Below are 23,875 nucleotides of genomic sequence, written 5' to 3'. Positions count from 1 at the left end.
TTTTTGCTATACATTCTCATAGAATGCATTCCGTGCACAGAAATAGTTCGATATAGAGGATAATTCGATGTAAACGGGTTCGATATAGTCGGGTTTGACTGTATCGCACAAAAGCAAAAAGGCGGGCCCTGTGGCTGTGCCATACGTGTCCTACTGCTTCAAGAAGGTGGCTGGGAAATGTGGCATCCTGGCAGTATTTTAGGTGCTACTACGCAAGCTTGCATGAATGTGTAATGTTGCAAAAAAGAAAAAAAAGGAGTTGCCAAGGCTGGCTATAATGTGGGTGTGGTGTACATGGTCCCACTATGCACTGTGGAAAATGCCAGGTAGGACAGACCAGCCGCTGTGTTGATACAAGAATGAGAAAGCATCGAGCTGCTGTTAAATCACAGCCAGGCGGCAGTTGCTTCCACATAAAATATAACACCATAAATAAAGCTGAAAGCTGCAGGATAGCTTCCCTATATTTTTTTTTGTGCCATTGAGAAAATTTTCAAACGTTTGATTAACGAGCAAGCCTTTTTTTCCTTGTGAGCCAGTTGCAGAAGTATCCTTGAAAAATTGTAACTTTCAGTTTCTTTATTAGAAATTGCTAAATATTTCCCTTTAATTCGAAACTACTAAAACAAAATCGTTGCTTGCTTTGTATTCCCTTCTATGTAGAAATCACTATTTGCACAGCCAGAAGAGAGTCAGGTTCAAAACTATTCAATTCCATTCACACTCAGTTATCACCAATACGCGGTGAAAATTGTAATACTGACTCGCAAGCAGGACTGCCATTGTTACAACAGCCCCACAGAGATACACGAGCGACTCGATATGCCAACAATTGCCCTAACCTCACCTTCACCTTTCCTAATAAGCGGGCCCGAATAAATTAGGTGTGCGTGAGATCTGACCCATCAGATTTGACCATGCCGCATTCTTTTGACCAAAGCAAAGTTGCGTACTGTCATTGCGGCTCCATTAAATGTAGCTTCAAAGTGGGTAAAACTTACCATAACAGTTGTTTAGGCCGTGACTTTGCTTTGGTGTCTATTTCACAATACACCGTCTGCAAATAAAATTGAACCAGAACTCTGTACGCGGTTAGAAAAAAAAAAATCTGGAGCCGGCAACCAAGCAGTTTTCAGGCTTTTGAGGCAACACAACCATTGGCTGAAGATCAAATACAGGCACTATAAACGCATGAAGCGGCAAATGGCTGCATTGCTTTTAAGGGGCCGCTTTGTGTAGCAATTTTGTTACGGGGATCATTCACCCTAATGGGGAAAGGGGTTGCGGCACGTGTAAGCAATGCCGTGACCACTTAAAAGCAAACAAGCCCGTAGGAGTACTCAAGCACTCAATAATAATTCATTACTTCAATTTGAGCGGTCCCCTCCTTGGTGCTCAGATATTGAGGGTGCAATGCCATAACCACTGGTTTTGCACAGACTTCATTGCAATCGGTCCAGTGCCCAAAGGACACCCCCCTCCCCAAAAAATCAGCCTAGGTGTCTGCACTTTCAACAAGCCCATATGGACACTGATGGACACTAAGCCTATCTGGTCCACGGGCAACTGGCTACAGACCTTGAGGTCGCTGGAGCCTGCCCACAGGTGGCCGTTGTCCAGAAAGAGGGCAATGTTCCGGTAGTCAAACGACACGGCCATCTCGATGATGGAATTGAACACGGACTTGATGGGCGGTGCCTGGAACACAAAGGAGACAACGCTGACAGGGACTCCGCTGGGAGCATTCGCACTGAGACTCATTTCCCACGCCGCCGCACGGTCCTGCTTCATTGCACAATACAGCGATAGAAATATCGCAGAGGCATTGAATGCACGTTAAAGGAGCCGTGAAGAGAACATATGAATGGACTGGCATTCAGTTGTGGGTGTGTTAACCACCCGTTAGCATTCAAGTGACATGACCAAACGGAACTGGAGGATGCGTCTTGGCAGGGTGGCTTAGGTCAGCAGATGCCAATTGCCAGAACAAGTCTCCGTTATGTCTCGGAGGAGACAAGGCTAGAATCTGTTCTCTTTAGTATCTCGTTGAAGTTTGCGATAAAGTTGGCTTATAGGTAATTGTTATCAGGGCAAAGCAGCCTTTTCAGTGAGCCAAGCTAATATTTTGTCTTCAAGGCCCCTCTGAGGTTTTCTAACGAATTAGAAATTCAACTGCTTGAGTGCCCAAAAGGCACTTGCACCTCAGGGCCCGCAACAGGCACAAATGGATGAACACGCAGCTGACCTCTAGGCTGCACCTGGTGCTCCCCCGGGTACGAGGATGTAGATTTTGTCATCCTTGGCCACCACCACCTTGGTGCTCGACTCCTCCAGCACCGCACACCAGCTACTGGGCGGGGCATCCAAGCCTGTTGATCGACATTCGAGGCAGGCGATTATGGAAGCCGGGACCTTCTTTTTGGTCCCTTCCAATCCACCTCCAGTATGGGACAGAGGGAGAGACACTACTTCGCTTCACACATGAAATCTTGCACAGATGCAGGCTGCAAGGTTCTGGTTCATTTACAAGATTCATTTACAAGGTTGCAAGGTTCAAAAAACCTGTTCATTTGTGTAGGTAACTTAATTTTTGCATATTCAAGTGTAAGTATAAAGTGAAAAGGAAAGGCAAGACTTTTCTTGGGTAAAAAATAGGGGTGTGCGAATATCAATTTTTTAATTTCGAAGCGAATTCGAATAATAAAAACAAAGTTCGAATCGAATCGAATATTTTTCGAATATTTTTCGAATACGAATACTTATTGTTTTTTGTAAAATTAATGTTTTCACCATCTAGAGACACAAAAACTGCAACTTTATTGCACAACAAATCACACAAAGTAAAATTAGGAAATACACAATACCATTGCACTGAACAGGTTAAGGTCTGCACTCACTTAAATGTTAACATGGAGAAAGGCTAACTGCTCGACATGTTCGGGGAGCAGTGACAACCTCCTGCTCGTCACCACTTTACCAGATACCGAAAACAGCCGCTCACTTTTTGAGACACTAGTAGCTGGCATGCTCGAGCCCGTGCACATTGCCGCGCGCTGATACAGTAAAATCTTGATGATACTAATCTCGCGGGACTGCGAAAAATATTCGTATCATCCGAAATTCGTATGAACCAACACAGACCAAAAAATTTAGCGCTGAAAAAAGTTTTCGTTTATTTCTTTTCCTACTTTCGCGTGAAGAAATTCGTGATTTTTTCTGCTTTTTTTAACCCCCGTGTCGCAAAGCATTCCTTTCTGGAGCACGTAAAGCTTCGCGCTCGTCTCCTCGGAGTCCTCGCTCGCTGTGCCCAAGCTCGCTACGCGCCGCAACAGCCAAGCGTGAACCGCATGGTGCGTTTTTGCACGCGATTCGCTCGCCTCGGCTCTGCGAGCGCTGTATTTTCACGCCCACATCGACGATTTCGCGCCCGCGGTAGCGCCTACCTCGGTCAGAAAATGACGCACGACGCGCGCGGCAGAATGGAGGAGCCTGACTACTTGCGATGAAATCGAGACAGCCGGCTTGGCTCCGCCGGAGATGGTTAGGCTTAGCACCCCGGCAAATATTTTATGGGCGCTTTCACTAGCGGCGCGGATGATGTTTTATAGTACCGTTTTCGCATGCATTATCAGCTCCTTTACCGCGCAAGCAACTTCGTGTCTCCCTTGAGCCGCATTTTAAAGAGCGGTTAGAAGCGGTCACACGAGCGCCCGCGCCACTGCGCGGCTGGAGCCGACGCCAGGTTGACGCCGCCGGCCGCGCCGCGCGCAGCGTGGGGGTGGTTTCGCGGCGGTGTCAGCGCGTTGGGCGTGCGCAGAGCGATTTCGCGAGCAGAAAACAACAGGCCGGGCCGTGACAAACAGGGGAGCGAGAGCCGTCCCTTGCTCGCTCGGCAGTCGGGTGCCTCGCCGGCTCGTTCGTTTCTTCCGCCGGGCCGCGCAGGTCCGTTCGTAACAGCCGAAATTTTTCCCATTGCAAACGATGCAATTTAGCCGGGACTTTTCGGAAATTCGTATCATCCCGAAATTCGCACCCCCAGAATCGTATAATCGAGAGTCCACTGTAAATAAACACCGATACAGACACGCTCTGAATTTTTTTTTTTTTAGTTTTGGGTGGTTCGAATATTTCGAACAATAAAAGTGTCGTTCGAATCGAATCGAATACCAAAAAATTCGAATCGAATATTCGAAGTTTCGAATATTCGCACACCCCTAGTAAAAAATTTAAGCAAGGTGCTTGGCAATGCAATCCACACAAGTACGAGTTACACCTCTATACGTTCTTCAAGTCAGGCAGTGGTTGAATTCAGTGTCCAGGGAGACTATAGCTGCACTCTGCTCCAGTTTTTTATTTTCTTTTTTTTTTTGCCAAATAAAAGTCTGACCTCTCCTGTTCACTTTATACTTACACTTGAAGATGCAAAAATTAAGTTACCTACACAAATGAAGTTTTTTTTTTTGTTAAGTGCCCTGAACTCCATGAAATGCCAAAGCATTAATTTACATTACAGCCATTGCAGCACTTGCATTACTTTGCACACACCATTTGGGAAGTTGCAATACAAACAAGTGGAGGTGCACATGGCTTCACACAAACATAACTGAGCTTTGGAAAATTGGGCATCTCTAAACCAACCAACTTGCTGGGAACCTGGTATTCGAAAAGCCCTCTTGTTTCCAGAACTCGTAGAATAAAATTGCGGTGACCCCCGTATGTTTGTTCAGCGAGTGAGCAAGAATATAATGCGCGAGTGCGCATGTCTCGCTTCCAACCACGGCCCAATGACGGTCGAGCATCCCTCCCATCTTCCATGCTGTTTTCCTTGCCTTCTCTTTCTCCAATACCACTCCGTCCCTTCACTGCTTTACCCTCTGTTTCTTTCCTGCCTCTGATGCCACTGACATTTGACAATAGGATCGAAACAAGTGGACAAGTGCCAAAGAAGACTACGGGGCTACAACAGTCCGCATCACCCACTCTTGCATCAGCCAGTTGCTGCTCCCGTCTTCTCAAACAACCGACGTACACTTCCCTCTTCCCCTACGACTTGCTTGCAGGCATCTTTCTTGTGCTCTCGCCTTCTTCAGCCCTGTTGGCCTTCTCAAGTAGTGCACGGCTGGCAAGCTAGCATAGAACAGCGTGAGAGCGCACAAAATATAGAGAGTAACTTCATTTTTCTCTGAGGAATTCGGGAGCTAAGCAGGGGGCTTGTAAATTACACGGAGCACAGTTTATGGTAGGTGTTAGCAAATTATGCGAGGGCACAAGTTGCCCAGTAAATGCAGTACTTTAAACAAGTTTTTACTGAACACGTCTCACCAGACCATGTGTTAAGCTACCCACACCCTGATCGTACGTTTTCATGTGGTCCAAACAAAGTCATATTATTGGGGTTCTAGCATTCATACAGTCTAATCCACTTATTACAATATTCAAGTGCCAAGGAAATTTCATCGTTATAACCGATAATTGTTATAAGCGGGCTGCAACAGAAAAAGACGAAGCAGAGAGCAAGACATTTTTTTTTCACATGCAAGCAAGGTTGTGCTACTACCGTAAAATTCCGAGCAAGCGCCCCCCCTCAGCAAGGCGGAATTACCGGCAAAGTGAAGGGGGGGCGCTATCCCGGAACGGCACCAAAATTCAAGATGGCGGCGACAATTGTTTTTACGAAAAAACAAACGCAGTGCGCGTGGTTTTAAACTTTCATTAGGAAGATGAACTTTATTACGCAAAAGATGTTACTGTTAGTTACTTTGGAAACCACTGGAAAACTTAGCAGCAAAAAAAAAGTTCGCTGCACTCTGCTGCCTCAGTCTTCGGGTGCCACGGCTTGATCTTACTGCTGTTCGTCACTTTCGAAACCATCGAAAGGCTCCTCAGAGTCTGTAGCCAAAAACAGTTCAGCGCACTTGTCTTTCAGTCCGCCCCGGTCTTCTGGCACCACGGCTCCGACATCTGCCAGCCCGCCGTGCAGGTCGCCGTCCTCGGAGCCATCGATTGCGTTTGCAATGCCGCACCCCTTGATGCAGCGCGCCACAAGGACCTGCTGCCGTGGCGGCTTCTTAAAGTTGCCTTCGGACGTCATTTCGCCATCGCAGGAAGTTCGCGGAAGTTCGGAAGGCGCTTAATGCCTCCGCAGATTCCTCGGGCGTCCTCCGACTCTCGTACATGGCGTGGCACACTGCAACGCCGAACCGCTGCTTCCAAACCTGCTTATGTAGTGGCTGGAAGCTACAAAGTTACCTAACTGCATGCTGTTTGCTATTTTCACAGCCTCTTCAGACAGCAGCCGGTTGCTAACGGCGCGTCCCGCGCTTCTTTCGCGCTCTAAGAACTCGAACAGCGTATCGTCCACGTACTCGCTGAACACTGGGGCGCCGTTGCTTAGCTTCCGTCGAAGTTTTGCTTTTCCGAAGTTTTGTTGCAGGAGATTGTCGAAATTCTTCACCTATTCACGTATGCGCTTTCGGTCGAGCTTGAACTGTCGAGAGGTCTGGTGCACGTTTTTCCCGTGCTCTCGGTGCCATCGGATCACCTCGATTTTCTTTGCCACTGTGTAGGAATGCATGACCTATCACCGCCAAAACGAAGAAACAAATGGCGTGTAGCATTCAGTTGAAGCAGATTGGATTGGATTCTTAGACTGGCTTAAAGGGACCCAGAAAAGCCTTCTGTAGAAGTTACAAAAGGCCTGTGTTGTCACGTAGCACCAATATAGCGATGCAATGCCGTTGGAATTATTGATCTACATTCAGTATTAGCTGCGCCAGAAGCAATTAAATGCACCTCTCCCCACTTGCCGATCGACTCCTCCTCCCTCTCTGCCTCCTTCAAAGCAGCTAGCTACATTCCTGCGCCTAGGCTCGCATCAATCACTGCGGACCCGCCTTTGCCGCCTTGCCTTGGGATCGCGCAGGAAGGAGGAAGAGCAGCCGGAAGCCAATGACAGTGACGCCGGCGGCGGCGACCTTGCCGGCGATTGGGCGAATCAGGGGGCGCCTTCGCCGTTGCGTCAGCAGCGATCGCCGTTGCGTCACCCACGGTCGCCGTTGCGTCACCCGCGGTCGGCTCGCTGCGGCGTCGCGCTCATCGCCTGAGAAAGGCGATCTTCAAAAATTGTTTACAAATTATCTGTACAACGTATGGGGCTCACACTTGGCTCAAAAATCCCCCGTTATGTGATCTACCACCTCAATGCATTTGATTGCCACCTTCACAAAGCTTTTCGGGGTCCCTTTAAGCAAGCCAGTGTTGCCTGCACGTGGTGCGTGATAACTGCGTGGAGGGAGGGGGGGCGCTTTCCCGGAATGGCGCGGAAATTTGAAATTAGCACTGAAGTGGTGGGGGGGCGCTTGCACGGGTGGGGGCGCTTGCTCGGAATTTTACGGGTAGTACTTATTTGCAGAAAAGATGCCACAGTTGGTCAGCTTTGTTTTCTGCACGCAAAGCTAGCGCACGTCTTTTTGAAGAGCATCTATGGGTGCTTCACCTAGCTGAGCAAAAAGTCCTTGGTGGAAACAAAGTCCCTGAGGGTCTGTATCATGCGCTGGGACTCCTGAGAAGAAGCTACCTTCGTAGGCTGGGCAACCGCGGCGTTAGAGTCGTCACTGTCACTGCTGCTCGCAGCCCATATCCGTGCAACGCTCGCCTCTTCAGCGGGCACTCGGGCGTTTCTGATAAATTGGCCCTGACGTCCCTTCCGCGGAAAAACGGAGGCAGTTGAAGAGGCACCCAGTCAAATTCAAAGTGGCATGCACGTGATACAACGGGCAAATGCGTGATGTGCGGCGCCTGAGCTCGCAAGCAGGTGTGGGGCGATGTTAAAGCGGCGGCGCTGTGTAGGAAAGTTGCTCTCCCTCTCCTCTCACTCCTTCGCAAGTGGCACAGTCGACTCGTTTTCTGAGGGGTGGAAGGGATGCACACCGTGTGCTGGCGGTGCTGGCAGCTGCTCGCATTTTCGGTGCACGCTGCAACTGGATTTAATCGTCATACCCAATATCGCAGTGCTGGAGCATTGTAATAAGCGGTTTATTTTACCATAGAATGCATACAAAAGTGGACGGTGCCATAGCTGTTCATCATTACGTCCGAGACATAAACGGCATCGCTACAAGTGGGCTTGACTGTGTATCGAAACACGACCTACAGTATCTTTTTCTGTTCACCTCGGTGATAAATTTGTGGCATTCACACAGGGTTATAGTTATAAATCAAGCAGTTACACAGTCGCTTATATTCACCCAGCTTCAAGCCAGCCTCATTTTCCGGCACCCAGCTGGGCCCACAAGGAGAAGATAGGGGGGGCATACGTGCCTGGCACTTCCCCCAGCTGCCAGGTCTTGTAGCTGGAGATGTTCTCCACGAGGAAGAACTTGTACGACCCCGTCAGGACCACCACGGCCGTCCGCTTGTTGGTGGAGAACACCCGGGCTTCCAGGACGCCCGTGTCTCGGGGAGCCTGCAGTAGAGGGGAATCGTACCCACCACCAATGCGCACAGGCACTTCAGGCCCGCTATTTCATTCTATTTCATTCTGATAGTATGAACTTAAACTTAAGCTGCTCACTGAAAGAGCAGGGCAGCACAGGAAAGGTGGCTCTCTCTAACACGACAAGTGCTACAGCAGCCCGACATTCCTTAAATATTTTCCGCTCTTCTCTTTGATGACACCACATGCAGAGGGGGGACTACATGTATGACAGAATCCTTCACTACACCTTCAAAGTCCACTGCAAGAGCGCAAGTTGACACGAGTTCTCATGCTTTTAAACAGCCTAGGTGCTTTTACGAGCCTTACAACGTTAATCACCATAAACTGTTAGCTGCGTCCAATTTTATGGCCAAGCATGTTACTGAAACCTGCAGACTTCTCAGTCAAGGTGGGCTGACCGCAATAAATCTGTGTGCCTTAGTAAAATCTCCCATGCCCTCAGAGTTGTGCATCGAAAAGCGCTTTATAAGCAGGAATTTGCGCTAACACAGAACAAGCAAGATTCCCATGGGTCTGTTTGGTCACGCAAATGAACCAAAAGAGGCTGCTTGCTCCACCTAGAATGGATTCGCACGAGATCGTCTCGCAATTTATTCTTCGTGGTAGTTTTGCAAACCACAATATGTTGTTCCCAGACTTTCAGAGCCGTCAGTTCGTGGAACTTGGCACGCGGTTTTGACAGTCGTCCAATATCACTTTCCTGCTATCATTTCCCATGGGCACCTTTTTTACAGGTACTCTGTGCTGCAAAGTTCCCCTCAAACTTGTCACTTCTAAGTTTTTGGGTGGAAAAAATAGCTAGATGTTACACAAAATAAAAGAAGGCGAGGTTGATTTTTTTGAAAATAGAAATGACAGGTGCCCAAATGTTGTAAGAGCTCTGCAACTGCAGATAGGTATAAGCAAAATCGAAACAACATTGACAGCATCATGCTGCACAGCCTTCCACGGAGCCCCATGGGAGCAACGACATATACAAAAAAATGAAGGAAGGTCACGCTAACGCGTCCGACTTGAAGGTAGCGAAGCTGCACGCAACCTTCACGATCATCACGAAGGTTTAGGTCCACAATTGCAGGTGATTTGCTTCTGCTTCGCTGCTGCAATGACCTTCACTCCGCCCTTTTTGCTGTAAGTGTGAGCTTCTTTCACTTTTTTTGGAAGTGATAATCATTATCACCTGGAGGGGCGTACGCTATGATGTGTCTTTCTCGTTCCGAACAAGTGTTGCCACGACTACGGCAAACGCTGGAGTCTCTCTCGTTCTGAGCGAGTGTTTCCACGATTACGGCGAACGCTGAAGTATTTTTTTGGCCAACCTTGGCCCCTATAGCAGTAACACCACTGACTGATAAGTCTGCTGCTTGTGTGCAATATTGGCAATTGTATGCATGTACTATAGCGTGGCTGTCTGTACTGTGGTATTGCCATTGTTGCCTTTGTATTACGCTTGTTTTCTGCGCCAGGGTATAAACATACCAAAGATTGTGTTGCTTGAATAATATGTCAAATGCGCATAAACATGTGGTCAGTGAAAACTCGTTCTATTTCTTGCTTAATAGTACGCGGCCTACCTTGACTAAGATGGCCACTCACAACTCATTCTCTCTCTTCCCCCCTTCCCCATCCTGTTTATTTTTTATCCAATGATTGTATAATACACACCATTTAAAGATAAGAATAAGCAGTGGGTAAGAAAAACATTTTTTTACATGGTTAATAGAAAAGAAGTCCAGTTTTTTTCTTTCAAGCGAAACTGATTTTATTAGCATAAAAATTTTGAAGTACATAAAAAAATTAAAAAAAAAATCACTTCAGTCCCCCCACTGAAAATATAGTTTTGGCGTCACGTTATTCGAGTACGCGTCGATTCTCTCTAGCTCCAGCCCCTTCGGTCGACGTGTGCACGCATAGAGTGTGCCGAACAACTGTCGTCTCGGACGTGCAAGCAGGCAGAGCAAGGAGGGGTTGTGACTGACCTGGCCCATTGTGAAGGTCGTCTGAATGCCTCCCTGCAGGGTGTACTCGGTGACCGCAGCATCCTTCTGGACCACCACCAGGCTCTCCACATTCGACCAACCCATGGCCACAATGCTGCCGGCATCATGCTGCGAGACAGAGTGCGCACCCTTGCATGGTCCTCCCATAGGGGTTAAGACTCGGAGAGGCAACCAGGGGAAAGGAAACAGAGCACAGGATGATATGTATACAGCACCAGCCCCAGTTAAAAACCAACTGCATTCAAACTTGCTCGTTACTTCACCAACTCATACCCTGTTCGCAAGCTGCAAAATTGCTGGCACAGTGCCTGGTAGGCACATCAAAACAAATAAATCGTACTGCTCACCTCACTTTATCACTCTGCAAGCTGGACAGAGGTAACACAAGTCTCATCTGGCCATTCGAGCAGAGTGAAAAATCACATAGTCAAAGTTGCAGACCAACAAAGGGAATTCCTCCACGGCAAATCTCCCGAGGAAACCCAGCGTGAAGAACCAAACACTGCCACGTGACCCCTATGATTGAGCTTCACTTTCTCAGCCTTCCATGCACATGTGTGGAGGCACAGCATCAGGGGCACTTCAGTGGGAAACTGCAAAGATGCTTGGTTCACAGCACCCCTTCAATGTGTGTTTGCTGAGAGTCAAGATCCCTCTCCTCACTGTTTTTTTTTTCATTTTCCCTCCAAACAGGCGAGGAACTAGCACATGCAAAAGCAGCTGCAATGCGGAGCTATCGACCACCCGTAAGCATCCTGCACGATTCTCATCTTAACTTTCCGTGCTCAGAGTTGCGCTGCACAGTGCGAAAGTTTAGTCCAAATGACCCGCAGGGAACTTCTACCACCCCAAATTACCTCAACGCAAATGGCATTTAAATTTGTAACCATGGGGATGTGTTTTGGGGCTTGTGCAGGACGGGGGTATTAGACCTGCAAGAAGTAAGAGCAGCTGTTCGTTCTCATTTACTTTGCAGAGTTGTGGGAAGGATGCAATCTGTTTATCCTGTGCCCGTCAGTGGCATCATCATCAAGGAAGCTTCGTAACAAGCCCAGCTATTCTGAGGTGGAGCTAGCAAGGCAGCCACAGGAGAGGGAAACTATAACAGTGCTGGTTGCTAAACATAAGTTATCACAATTACAATGATAATTTTAGCCAAACTTGGTTATGAGGTTTGACACACCAACGCTACACAGGCGATTTGGCGTGCCATAGTGGAAGGCTCCGGATTAATTTTGACCACCTGGACTTTTTAACGTGCGCCGATATCTCGAACACACGGGCACTTTGGCTTTTCGCCTCCACAAAACCTGCCACCGCAGTCACGAATGGAACCCGCCTTATCCTTGGGCTCAGCAGCACAATGCCTCGGCCACCAAGCCATCGCGGCGGGTAATGCAGCAGATGTGGCAAGGCCAAGCAAAGCGCAATTTTGCATTTCGTTTTTGTGTGATCGTCAGGTAAGTTTCATAACGAAGATACATGCACAGACAACATACCTTGATGTTCCCCAACGTTTTCCCGCTTGCTGAGAACAGGTGTATGAGACGTATACTGCCAAGCTTGATCCGGCCGGCTTTGCGGTCATCTCTGATAAGGGCTGAAACGGGAACATGCATTTTAGGTCGCACCAGTTGTTTAATTGTCCTAAGGCAATACAGAGAGCTCAAAGAAGATAAATAAATAGCTGCAACACAATAGCTACTTTAATACACAAGAACATGCCCCTGGAAAAAGATTTCAGGGAGGTACTGCCCCACATAAGAGAAAGGCAGTGTGCTCACCGATGGGCCCTCCAAACGGTGCAGCAGCGACTATGAAATCCGAAAGTTCCACATTCTGTGACTGCCAGTCCATGGAGTAAAGCTCGAACTTCCTGCGGCGCAAGAAACGGATCGGGTGGCGCGATGTAGCATGTAACATCGTGAAAGCTAAAATGCAGAAGGATTCTTTGTTGGTGTATTCCAACTCGAAAAGAGAGTAGACGGGACAAAAAGAAAAAACACAGGACATAGGCACGCTTTGCGTGTTTCTCTTTCTTTGCCCCACTGTCCGCATTGTTTTTGTTCGAGTTACAAGAGCTATCTTGGCTGAACATGAAGCTGAACGCTGCCGCAGCAGCAAAAGTGAAAAAAAATACGAGCCACTAGAAAGATTCGGCAGATGGTGCGAATTTTTTAACTCACAATAGAGAACCCACCGGTACGTCAGTGACACTGCGGAAGGGAAATGCGGAAACGTACTCGTGCGTCACTGACAGCGAAAGGGTGAAAGGCACGCTGCTTTTTTATAGTTGGCATTGAGGACAGTAACGATCCAGAGGCTCCCAGGGCTCTTGAGGGAGACACCTGCTCCCTGCCTCTTGTTTCCCTTTCCATGCCCATCTCCGCACATTCGTCGCCACCTATTCGTTTTGTCCACCACCACCGTGATGTTCTGTGCATGCATTCGGGCTCAGGATCTCTTTCAACCCAATTCTCAATGGTGGTGTCAAGAGAGATGTTATTAATTGCAATCTCATTGGAGTCGAGGCATTACTTTGTGTCCGGTTGGGTAGAGTTTGGAACGTCCAACACACATCACGTGCTTAGCACGGACAAGTACTGCAATCCAGTGACGGCGCACTGACATGGTTGCCTGCATGCGTGCCTCGCCAGTGAATACAGCCTATATTGAAGAGTACGGAGCGACCGCACCCACCCTTTATTGCTGGGGGGCTTGGTTGTTCCGCACGCTGTACTCTGTTGGGATGAGTGACCATGCGGCACACGTGCGATTAGGGGTGCAAGGGTGGTTGTGCAATGGGTTTCTAGGTTTTTTTTTTGTTGTTGTTGTTATTCTGTTCCCGTTGCTCCTACGGCACGCTAGGTTAGCACAGCTCGGTGTTGCTTCTCCAATAGACCGAAACATGAATCAATCACGGCTTTCGCTCGCTCATTTCTGTGCGCTGCGCGGGATGCTGAAAGTGCTCCTTCCATGAGCACGGTTATTTTCGGATTGCTGACCGCGAGGGGCCTTCGACTGCGGACAGGAGCAATGGTGCTTCGATTCTGATCCAAATACGAGCCGAGCTTGGATTCGCATTGTGAGATTCTCATCCAAGGAAGGGGTGCGAGTTGCCCAGCGTCAGATTACGATGTTGAAACGGTGCGGTTGTAGTCCCGGAAGCCTGCAGGGCCAGCTGAAAATATCTGGAAGAAAGGCGATTTCTCACCCACGCTCTTTCCTTTTGACACGTTACCCCCCGGACACTATCATAGTCAAATAAATAACAATGTTCCTTCCCTCATATTTCGGAAACCAAGCCGACACTGGGGGTGCATCATGGCCAGAAACACCCGACAGTGAAAGGGTTAAAAAATGTGCCCTAAAAATGTGCAAGAAGATGCTACTAACCTAAAAATTAAAAAAAAAACTGGCTGTGTATCTGCTCCTTTTATTGGAAACGTCGACAAAATACGAGTCTTTTGTCGATATTTGCTATGCAAATGCCTCCCTTCACTTTCCCACTCACCTCTCATTTTGTTCCTTTTCCATCGCGCTCCTCCCAAGACAAACATGCTAAAGGTTTGCTCAAGTCAATTTAAATTTACCGTGTTCCACTGCTCCAGACCGGGTGCCTCGATGCCCACTCTGCCATACGGCGGAGACGCCCTTGAATTACGGCGTCCATATAACCGTTTATATAACCGCGTTGCCCTAGTCCACGTGCGTTCCAAGCAGAACGTGGAACCTTTCGTAACTGTTGTTGCTTGATTTCTTAAAATTCTGCCAGAACCTATAGAGGCGCGGGTAACAGCAGGCGACGGAGTGAATTTTTTTTCTTCAGTGGATGTAGTATTTCATTTCGTGAAAATCAAGCATCCATGAATTCTTTTGTAAGGGAACACTTTAAATATCATTGATGTATTGATTTTTTTGCCTTATATTGGCGTAATGTCTTGTTCAACAATGTCGACAAGTATGAACATTCACACCGGACTTATGGCTGTGGCTATACAAGACTACTGAGCAGCTTTTGTTTCACTTTGGCCAGGTGGCTGAATCGAGTCGCAGACGGGCACAGACAGACCAAAATTTCTGCGTTTAAGTAGCCCAAGAAAGACTATCGTCTTTAAAATAGATTTGGAGTGGAGGGAGGGTGAACCTCATCGATAGTGCTCGACTTTTTAAAAGCTCATACCTCATAACTTTTTAGATGCAGTAATTCAAAAAATCATGTGCATCCTTCACCAAAATCTGTCATGCTGACCTGTTGTGTGATGGTTGTTTGTGCCAGAGAGCCCTGCACCGGTACATATTATCTAGCCTCAAGAAAAGATGAACTTTCTAATTTTCTGCTTCTGAAGTACGAAAATGTCGGTGTGTCCAAATTTCAGCCCGCACCCAGGTCCCCAGGTGCACCTCACAGCCCAATGTAGATAAGGCACTTTTTTAAAAACGCCCAAAATTTGAATTTCCCGCCTTAGAACTTTTCACGTGCAGGGAAGTCCCCAACTGCTCTCCATTGCCTGGAGTTTATATTTCGCGAGCTGTTGCTGGAAAGCAGTGCGTATAAAGGAAATTCAAACGCATGTTGTATGAGATCAGACAACACCCTGGAAGAGTACCATGTCAGGCTAGTTGGTATGATCTGAACATACGGAAAACGGCGCGAAGGCAGGAGGGCGAGAAGGACAAGCAGGAGCACTGACTAACAACTGGCTTTTATTTACTGCGTCAGGCAGTAAATGGAAAAACACATGCGATGTTCTTTGATGTCATAAAAGCAGTAAACGAAACAACAAAGATGCACAAAAAGTGGATCCGATACGTGGTGAAACATTGACAACCACGGCCCGAGAAGGTAGGGTCATGACAGCGCAACCGCTTTCCGAAGCACTGGAGTGACTATGTCGTGCTTGACGACCTTTGAATGCCCTCAGGGAGAAAGGCTGCAGATGGCGGGATACCCTGTGTGGTGGCAGTGTTCTGCTGACAAGCTTAAAATCCGATGCCACGTGAGAAAGGCATGGGGAGGCAGCAGAATGCAATTCCTTCAGTGCATGGCGCACTGGCTGATTCAGCAGAGCCCAAAATAATTGGCACAGATGTGAAAAACGGTGAGAAATGCCCAGTTAAGATGGACATGCGTAAAAAAGCACGTAGAACGATTTGTGGCCTGCCATGATGAAGCCGTGCGTCAGTTCATGTGGGGAAGACATGCGTCAACAGAAGCCTAAAAATTACGTTTCCCGAGGGCATCCCCCAGCAGCGATCTTATGCAGCGCTTCACCACAATTTGAGGTGATCCAGATACTGAAAAGGTAACGGGACACGCGCAATATTTATGGGTTTTTGTAATTGCCGCTGATCGCTGTGTCAGCACCCCTTCTTCCTGCCGGTGAGGTTGAATATCTTGACAGATACGGGGCTTCAATCAGCAGCCAGTTTATCTCCTTGTGCCCTAGTCGTCCGTGTTTCATTATTAATTGTGTTCACTTTTCAAGTCCTTGTTGCCTCGTTTACTGTTTTTATAGTGCCGAGTGTAATGCCACATATGTTTTTATATCTATTGCCTGCCGCAATAAATAAAAGTTGCTCGTCAGCGCTCGTGTTTATTGTATTTCTTGCCATCCAGTTTGCATGCTGTTTCCAGTATGTTCACTTTGGAAGACTGAATCAAGCCCTTCAACGCTGTTGTCCCTTTTTGTCAGGTTTGGCCAATGAGAAGTTGAACAAAATGGAAGTTCAAAGAGCTCAAGAAGAAGTTCAAAAGAAGAAAAGGGGGAGAAATCACAGGCGATTCTGTAATGTTGTTTCTTTTCCCATAGGTCTTGTTTTTTTTTTCCAACTACTGGAAAAGTCAGTCAGTCAGCCGCGTCTGGAAAATGGGACTCGATTTACTCATACACCCATTACAGATGGGAAAACAAACCAGGCATTTTAATTAACTTGAAAGCCATTGAAATAAGCAGCTGTGTTGTCGCATGAAACTAACACACAAGGAGGACAATTTCAAGGTGTCAGGTGGCTTCCCTTCGCGGGACCAGGGAAACATTGTCTAGGAAATGGGAACTATGGCACTGCAACCTTCTAGGCGCGTTGTTGGTTGGTTGGATGGTTGGAGCCAAAACTCAGTGGCGCGTACCCACTCTGGGGGATTGGCCAAGTCAGATTGGGGAATTGTTCCGTCTGCTACATTTTACCTTTTTTTTCTTCTTCTTTTCGCTCACTGACGTGCCACCACCATAGCATTACTTCTTATGGAAACTCCAGTGTACTTTCTGACCACTGGCCCCGACGTTCGCCGCACCACCTGGGGTTCGCGTTATAACTCGCAAATGTTTCAACGTGGTCCTACCTGGAATTCCGGTGGTCATGAAATTCATACAATTACAGGTACAAAACAGAATGGTTATTGTGGCAACCCAAACACTCTGAGGAAAAGAAACATCGCAGCGTTACGAAAGCTGTAATAGCAAAATTTAAAAATTTGCATGAACCACTAAATGCAGTCACAGACAGGCGAAGGGTAACACACGTCTCAATGCAATTTAAATGCTGCAGTAATTGTCAAAACAAAACTTTCGCGGAATCTCGTCTCAACAACAAGCGTCCGCCCCGAACTTTGACCAACACAGCGGGAAAGTATATAATGCCACTGTAGACGAAAGTCAAGGAACCTTAATCAGACAGGCAGCGTTTGCGCACCCTTGCTTTGATGGAGAAGTTGAGACAAAACACACCTGTAATAAACATCTTTGCCCAGCGGACTCCAATCAGCTGTGTGCAGCGCCATTTTGGCATCGCCCCTAACAGGGTTGGTTGACTTGACCGGCAAACCGAAGTACGCAAGATGTGTTTGTTTCGGTTTCGTTTGTCAAATTCAGGGTGTTACGTGCTGCAGTGCACGCAACGGGAAAATACCTGTCCAGATGGAGAAAAGGCACGTGAAGTTCCACACTCTTGAACGAACTTTCTGACGCGAACTATGCCGGCGCGAGCAACCTTTGTGACACGCTGAGCGCGATGCGCTGGGAGCGAATATTTGTCATTGGTTCGCTAAGCGCGGGATTTCGTAGTCGCTGTCCGGATGAAAAATACAGCTGCGTTGGAGTTCCGTGGTTCAGCCTTTGTATTATAAATGAAGCCTGAGCGTGCGTCACCTATTTATGACTGACAGCGGCGCTCGAGCGGGGAAACAGTACCACACGTTGTCAAAATTAGGCTTTATTTCTTCACTCGTCCCTGTGGCTCTACGCCCGCTTCATTTCATTGTTAAATGGTACCGCTTAGCCCCTACACGAGCCTTTATCTTACCTAGGGCTGTAAACTTTTCTTGCCGCACTACGCCGTCACGGCGCGGTTGAAAATTTCCTCTGTGGCGGGCGCGCACGGTATCGGAGTATGTTGTTAGTTTCTTTTCGGTGCATTTAGCCGCGTGTCGTTGCGGAAGTGGCGTACGCTGTTTTATGATGATCTGACGTTAGAAAATTCGAGTTTCTGCACTTGGTTTCCGATTTGCCGGGCTGACAGGTTTGTTTACGTCAAGTTAACTTGTTGCCCATTGTCATTTCAGCCGCGATGTATTTACTGTCGAATATTTTGCGACTAAAATACACTCTCACTCCTCTAGTCGGTCACATACTGCATGCATGCCTCCGACGTAATGATAGTGGCCATTGATGTAGGTAGCTGAAACAATTTTCAAGTTTTCATAAAAAAAAACAAAAAAAAAACGGCCAGAGTTGCATCAGTCCGCCGCGCATCAGCTTGAGTGCTTTTGCTTTTTTTTGTATCCACAGTAAAAATCCAAGTAAATTAAAATACTTCGCTGATTTCTAGCGCGTGCAGTATAGCAAACTGTGGATATAAATGGAACAAAGGGAAGCATTCGCGCACCCCTGCATGCAGCTGTCTAGTAAACACGACGTTGCCCAGCCGCTGCGTGCTCGCGAGATGACCACGGCGAAATGTGGCTTGAATGCTTGCTGGTAGCTCATAGGTGACCCTCCAGGTGCCATGCCCGTCCTTGTCTCTGTTACTGTGTGTGTGTGTGGGGGGGGGGGGGGGGGGGTGAGGCCAGCAAAACTGAGGCAAAAAACCCATTCCAAAAGCTACCAAGTTTTCTCCCGAGCGCTTGCACGGCACTTTATTGCTGCTCGCATTGCTCCTGCACTCGACGTGCGCCGAACAGACGCATTGGCAAGGGAAGGGAGGGGCCATTTTCTTGCGGGATTCTTCTGTCAATGTCTTGGACACTCGCTGGCTTGATGCCCTGCTGTTTCAGACGTCCCCACTGTTGTGGCAGTTGTGCACGCAAGCTCCGGTGGCGCCTCTTTAAAACCTTGGGCTTGCAAGAGGACGAGTAGGTGCACAGCTGCCAGGATGTGACTGCATGCTCCACTGCAACCCGCCGGGCACTCGCACGCTGCCTCCACAATCTCCCCACTGTCCGTCTCAGAGGTGAGGCACACAACATATAGGGCCGGTCAATTTTTCTCTGGGAGCGAAAGCAGCTGCTAACCACATGGATGAGGCCCAACCTGCAAGAACAGAGAGAGTAACAGTAAATAGCACTCAGGGAAGAACAGGACTAGTCCGCTACAGTTTATGCTAAAGGGACAGAGCAGAAAGCAGTGGCCGCAAGGAACAGACTCAAAATGACAAGATTTTGTGTCTTTCTTAACACTGTTGCAAGGGCAATAATCTACACCTCAAACAGCAATGATGTCAAAAATGTTTTTCAAGTTCGAGCGTGCAAGTATCGCTGCATGCTTTGTTAATGTACTTTCAAGAGAACCTCATTGTGGGTAATGATACCAGTACCCGCATATTCGTGTTCGTCATAACTTAAGCAAGCAAGATTATGATTATCTGGAACTCACTTCCAAAACCTTTCGATATAAACAAGTAAACATTCTGGCTATACCGATGACCCATCGAATTTTTTTTTTTTTTTTAGTTCAGTGAGTTCGAGCTAACGAGGTTTTACGGTATTATCTGTTCGGGCACACTCAAAACATGCGCTTTAGAAACTACCACAACCACCCCACTGCCAAAAAAGGACAAGCCAGACGCACAAACAGATTTTTGCGGCAGGACATGCGCAATAAATAATGAAAACACACACAAAAAAGAAAATTCAAGGCGCATGTGCACTTTTGTAGTTGACTTCGCCGCAAAGCACGAATGCTTTGCGGCAAACGCGCCGGCTGACGACCGTCACGGAAAACGGCCGCAACCTTTCCGTGAACATCTGCGCCAAAAATCGTCCCGTAAATTCCATGTACAGCATTTGAAAATACCTAATCCACCCACTAGTGGTACGGTCTGGCGATTGTCGCTTTCCTCTTTCAGGGTTACTGCAACAGGGTCCCCGCTACGCATTTACATGGTAAACAACGGTGAACAAAGTGCTATACAAATGCTCATACCGGTTAACTCGCGTCAAGGAAAAACAAAGCTTTACTTACTGCGAGTCGCACGTGTTTGTCCACACCGATGAAGGCGAGCAATGCGGCTCGGTGGCTAGGCGGCATGCCCTGCTGCGCTGGGCTCGGATGGGTCTTCGGCGCGGCACCACGAGTGGTGCGAGTCCTCAGACACAGTCGGCAGCGCAGACGAGTCCTTCGTCCACAATCCGTGGTCGGGACCCGGAAAACGCAGTCCAGTTTGAGCCATACCGCGTTACCGTCACCTACTCTTCCACAGTAAACAATACGAGACTTCGCGGTCGTCGCCCGTACCAATATGGCGGACGGTCTTGTTTACATCAGTGTTGCTAGATCACCAAGCAATTTCGCATAGGGTCTATTGGAACACTTTAAAATTTTTTTCTGAGCGAACCGCCGCTCTGTTCGCGCTCAAACTTGCCACGAAGGTCGTAATTTGTGGCCTATTTTGTTTGATACCGGGAGCAACGATGGTACTTACCTGTGTATTCTGAAAATAAATAAAAACAATTTTCGCCTATGGGAAAATGACGAAACGCTACGAAACTGCATACTGCTGGTGGAAGGAGGAATATGAAAGTGTCCGGTATTTCAGCCAGCTTCCATGTCAAAGGCAGCATGGTCACGTTAAATAGCACTGGGGACAGCACAGAGCCTTGAGGCACGCCTCGCTCCGAAACAAAGTGTCCCACGCATTCTTTTCCAATGCGGCACGCCTCGCTCCGAAACAAAGTATCCCACGCGTTCTTTTCCAATGCGGATGGAGAAGGCTCGAGCGGCCTCCTTCCACCAGCAGTATGCCGTTTCGTAGCGTCTTTTCTTCAGAGCCGCTCCTTCTAAGTCCGCATTGGAAAAGAATGCGTGGGACACTTTGTTTCGGAGCAAGGCGTGCCTCAAGGCTCTGTGCTGTCCCCAGTGCTATTTAACGTGGCCATGCTGCCTTTGACATGGAAGCTGGCTGAAATACCGGACACTTTCTGCCTCGTATATGCAAACGATGTTCACCACTGACCTCCCTCACCTCACCCAACCCTTCACCGAAAGAGCGATGGGAGATCTTGCGGTCCAGCCCTATCGTGCCGACCCACATAGCCCTCGTTGCTCGGGGCCTGGAGGTGCTGGAAGCATACGGGCCCCGAGAATAGGGGACCACCCCATCGGCCGCCTTGATGGTGACCCCTCTATGGGCTCAAATAAAGTTCAACCAGCCAATGGTGGAAGGAGGAGCCACTGTAGAATACTGATTATTGCAGCGTGGCTCACGTTGTCATAGGCCTTTTGGACGTCCATATAGCAAGGATCGTGCGGATTTTGTTCGATCTGCCACCTAAGAGCACCATAGATGAGAGGTGGTCTAGACCGTCTTCTGTGCCAAGGTGTGTACGAAACCCAATCTGAGCCGGGTGGTACCATCCGTATCGTTCTAGCCACCATGTAAGGCGCGTGGCTAGCATCCGTTCAAGGAGCTTACAGACGGTCGATGTTAATGCGATTGGGCGAAGATTCCTCAGATGGTCAGGAGGCTTCCCAGGTTTTAGTATTGGCACTACTTCGGCGTGCTTCAAGGCGACCGGAACGTCACCAGAGGTCCAGATAGCGTTCAGCCAGTCGAGTAGCCACTGTAGACAATTGGACCGTCGATGTTCTTGAACGCTTCGTAAGTCACACCGTCTGGGCCTGCTGCTGTGCGTAACTTCGCCTTGTCTATTGCCGCCAGAAACTCAGCCATGGTGAATGGTGCCTGAATCCCGTCAAGGTCTTCCTGACTGGGAGGCGAACCAGCCTCTGGGGGCAGAGTAGGTGAGCAGGCAAATGGTGGTGGAGCTTGGTCGTACTTTGGGAAGAACTCCTTGGCCACTTGAGGAGCAAACTGGCACGGGGTCCGTCCAGACGCGAGGCACGCATTGGCAGCCGGTTCTTGGGGGCGTCCACCGAGCTCCATACGGCGAAAAGTGCGCCAGATAATGGTAGAGGATGGCCCTAGTGAGGCACACCAGTCCAGCCACCGTTGCCGATATAGACTTCTCATGGCGGCGAGCTGCAGCCGTCAGACGGTGCAACGAGGTGCGCAATTCTGGATTTGAAGGATCTCTATTGGCTGCCAGTTCCGCTCGGCGGCGAGCAGCCCACAAATTTAAGAGATGTAGGTCTGGTGTTGGCTTGTTTTCTTCTACCCAAGAAGTCCGCGTGGCATCCCGGAGAGCCGCACGTAGCACATACAGGGGATCAGATGGGTCTTTATGAGGTGCTCAGAGCTCTCCGAAACAAGTCCCAGGCTGTGACACAGCAGCGGCGGCGGTGCGGACTTTTTACAACGGGAGCCACACCGATGCGGATGGGATAATGATCACTGCCCCAGCAGTCCGGCTCCCGATTCCAAGACACAGGCTGCGCTCAAAGCCACCAAGAAAGGTCAGGGGAGTACGAAGGGCTGCGCGGGTGGTGCGCATCGGTGAACGCGTCCAACACCAGACCTCCTCGTGCGCTAGAGTAGGGGTATCCCCAAGTCGGATGTGGCGCGTTGAAATCTCCACCTACCACCACTGCGCACCCCGGGTGCGCGGGAAGATTTTCACTCCAACCGAGACGCAACACGGGGGAGCGTCCGCTGTGCAGGCGCACGTAACATGACACCAGTATGATGTCAGTTTGAGGGAGGCGCACTAACACGGCCACCACTTCCTGCCATTAATTGCACCACGGTTCTAATTTCAGCTGAGCCTGGGGGTAGCAGCTGGCGACATAGACAGCAGCCTTGCCTGGAGGTTCATTCACACTGTTACACCGACGATCCGGAATGGTGGGCGAGGCGTAGGCGTTGAATCCGGGGAGACTCGGAAGAGAGTTGGTCTCTTGCAGGAGCAGAGCCAAAACGGGGAGACCTCCGATATGCATACGGTAGCGAAGCTTCCCAGCCTTATTTGCGAGTCCCCAGCAGTTCCACTGAAGCACGCACTTGTGGTTCGTTTGGATCACTGCAACGATGAAAGGTGAGTCAGCAAAACGGACGAGAGCTGTTGCAGTTGCTGCGCCACAAAATGGATGAGTTCGATCGGAGACAGCTTGCCCGCTGGCGATGACACGGGTGGGACAGGCGTAGCAGGAGCAGACGAGCGAGTGTAAGCGGTTGCTGAGCGCTGAGAAGAGCGGGACAGAAGAGTCCTTCGGTGACGAAGACGTCGGACCTCTTCCTGGAGCGTAGCAATCCGCTTTTCAAGTTCTACCACCTCCTCGGGAGCTGGCATAGTTGACTCATGCGGTGGATTCTGACGTTTGCGCCGTACCTTGCCATGCTTGACTGCGTCCTTGTACGTAAGAACGTCTTCGGGCTCATCATCCACGCGTAATGGAGGAAACTCTTCCTCGGTGGGAGTCAAGATGACGTACCGGTTAGAAGTCTTGACCGCACCGTCGGACCCGTCTTGCATTGGCGCTTTACGGTCGCGAGTATTCTTGCGACGAGTTTCGATAGCTTTGCGCTTAACGGGGCAGACCTTGGATGCGACGTCGTGGTCATCCTTTTTACAGGCTCCACATTTATATTTGGCAGTTTCTTGGGACTTCTCGGCGGTGTCTTCAGGTTGAGGGCAGGAGGTACGCATATGGCCAGGCCGAAAGCACCTGTAGCAATATATTACGCCTGACTTGTAAGGGCGGAATTGCAGTATGCAGCCATAATATGTAATGCGCGCTGGCGGAGACGTCGGGTGCTGAAGGGTGACAAGGCATGTTCGGCTGCGACCCATGTACCGGGCTTGCAAGATCTTGTGATTAGTGCACGTAAGTGTTGCCGCAAGAACCTGTGCAGGGACTCGTCTGGGTCAACGCCGGAAACTACATATCTGCGGAGATCTGACCCCGAAATCAGGTACGCTTGAACGGGCAGTGCGGTGCGACCAGGTAGAGGAATTTCCTTCAGGCCATGGAGACGCTCGACATCA

At 49.0% G+C, this 23,875-nt stretch overlaps 1 protein-coding gene across 1 annotated transcript in view; it reads right to left on the bottom strand.

Annotated features, from left to right (window-relative positions):
* Vps16a (vacuolar protein sorting 16) overlaps nucleotides 1–17,336 on the bottom strand; it is an 83,175-nt gene extending 65,839 nt beyond the window's left edge. The window contains 9 exon segments of the mRNA XM_077682211.1: nucleotides 1,002–1,057; nucleotides 1,579–1,698; nucleotides 2,246–2,277; nucleotides 2,280–2,369; nucleotides 8,320–8,464; nucleotides 10,477–10,605; nucleotides 11,997–12,097; nucleotides 12,282–12,373; nucleotides 17,226–17,336. Of these exon segments, the coding sequence (XP_077538337.1) occupies nucleotides 1,002–1,057; nucleotides 1,579–1,698; nucleotides 2,246–2,277; nucleotides 2,280–2,369; nucleotides 8,320–8,464; nucleotides 10,477–10,605; nucleotides 11,997–12,097; nucleotides 12,282–12,373; nucleotides 17,226–17,278 (818 nt within the window). The 5' untranslated portion in view covers nucleotides 17,279–17,336.
* Nucleotides 17,337–23,875: the final 6,539 nt, after the last annotated feature.

The sequence above is a fragment of the Haemaphysalis longicornis genome, unplaced genomic scaffold (genome assembly GCF_048455015.1).
Source record: "Haemaphysalis longicornis isolate Haplotype H1 unplaced genomic scaffold, Haemaphysalis longicornis Haplotype H1 scaffold_80, whole genome shotgun sequence".
NCBI lineage: Eukaryota > Metazoa > Arthropoda > Arachnida > Ixodida > Ixodidae > Haemaphysalis > Haemaphysalis longicornis.
The sequence above is the reverse complement of the archived record's forward strand: the minus strand, read 5'-3'. Positions and strand labels throughout refer to the sequence as shown.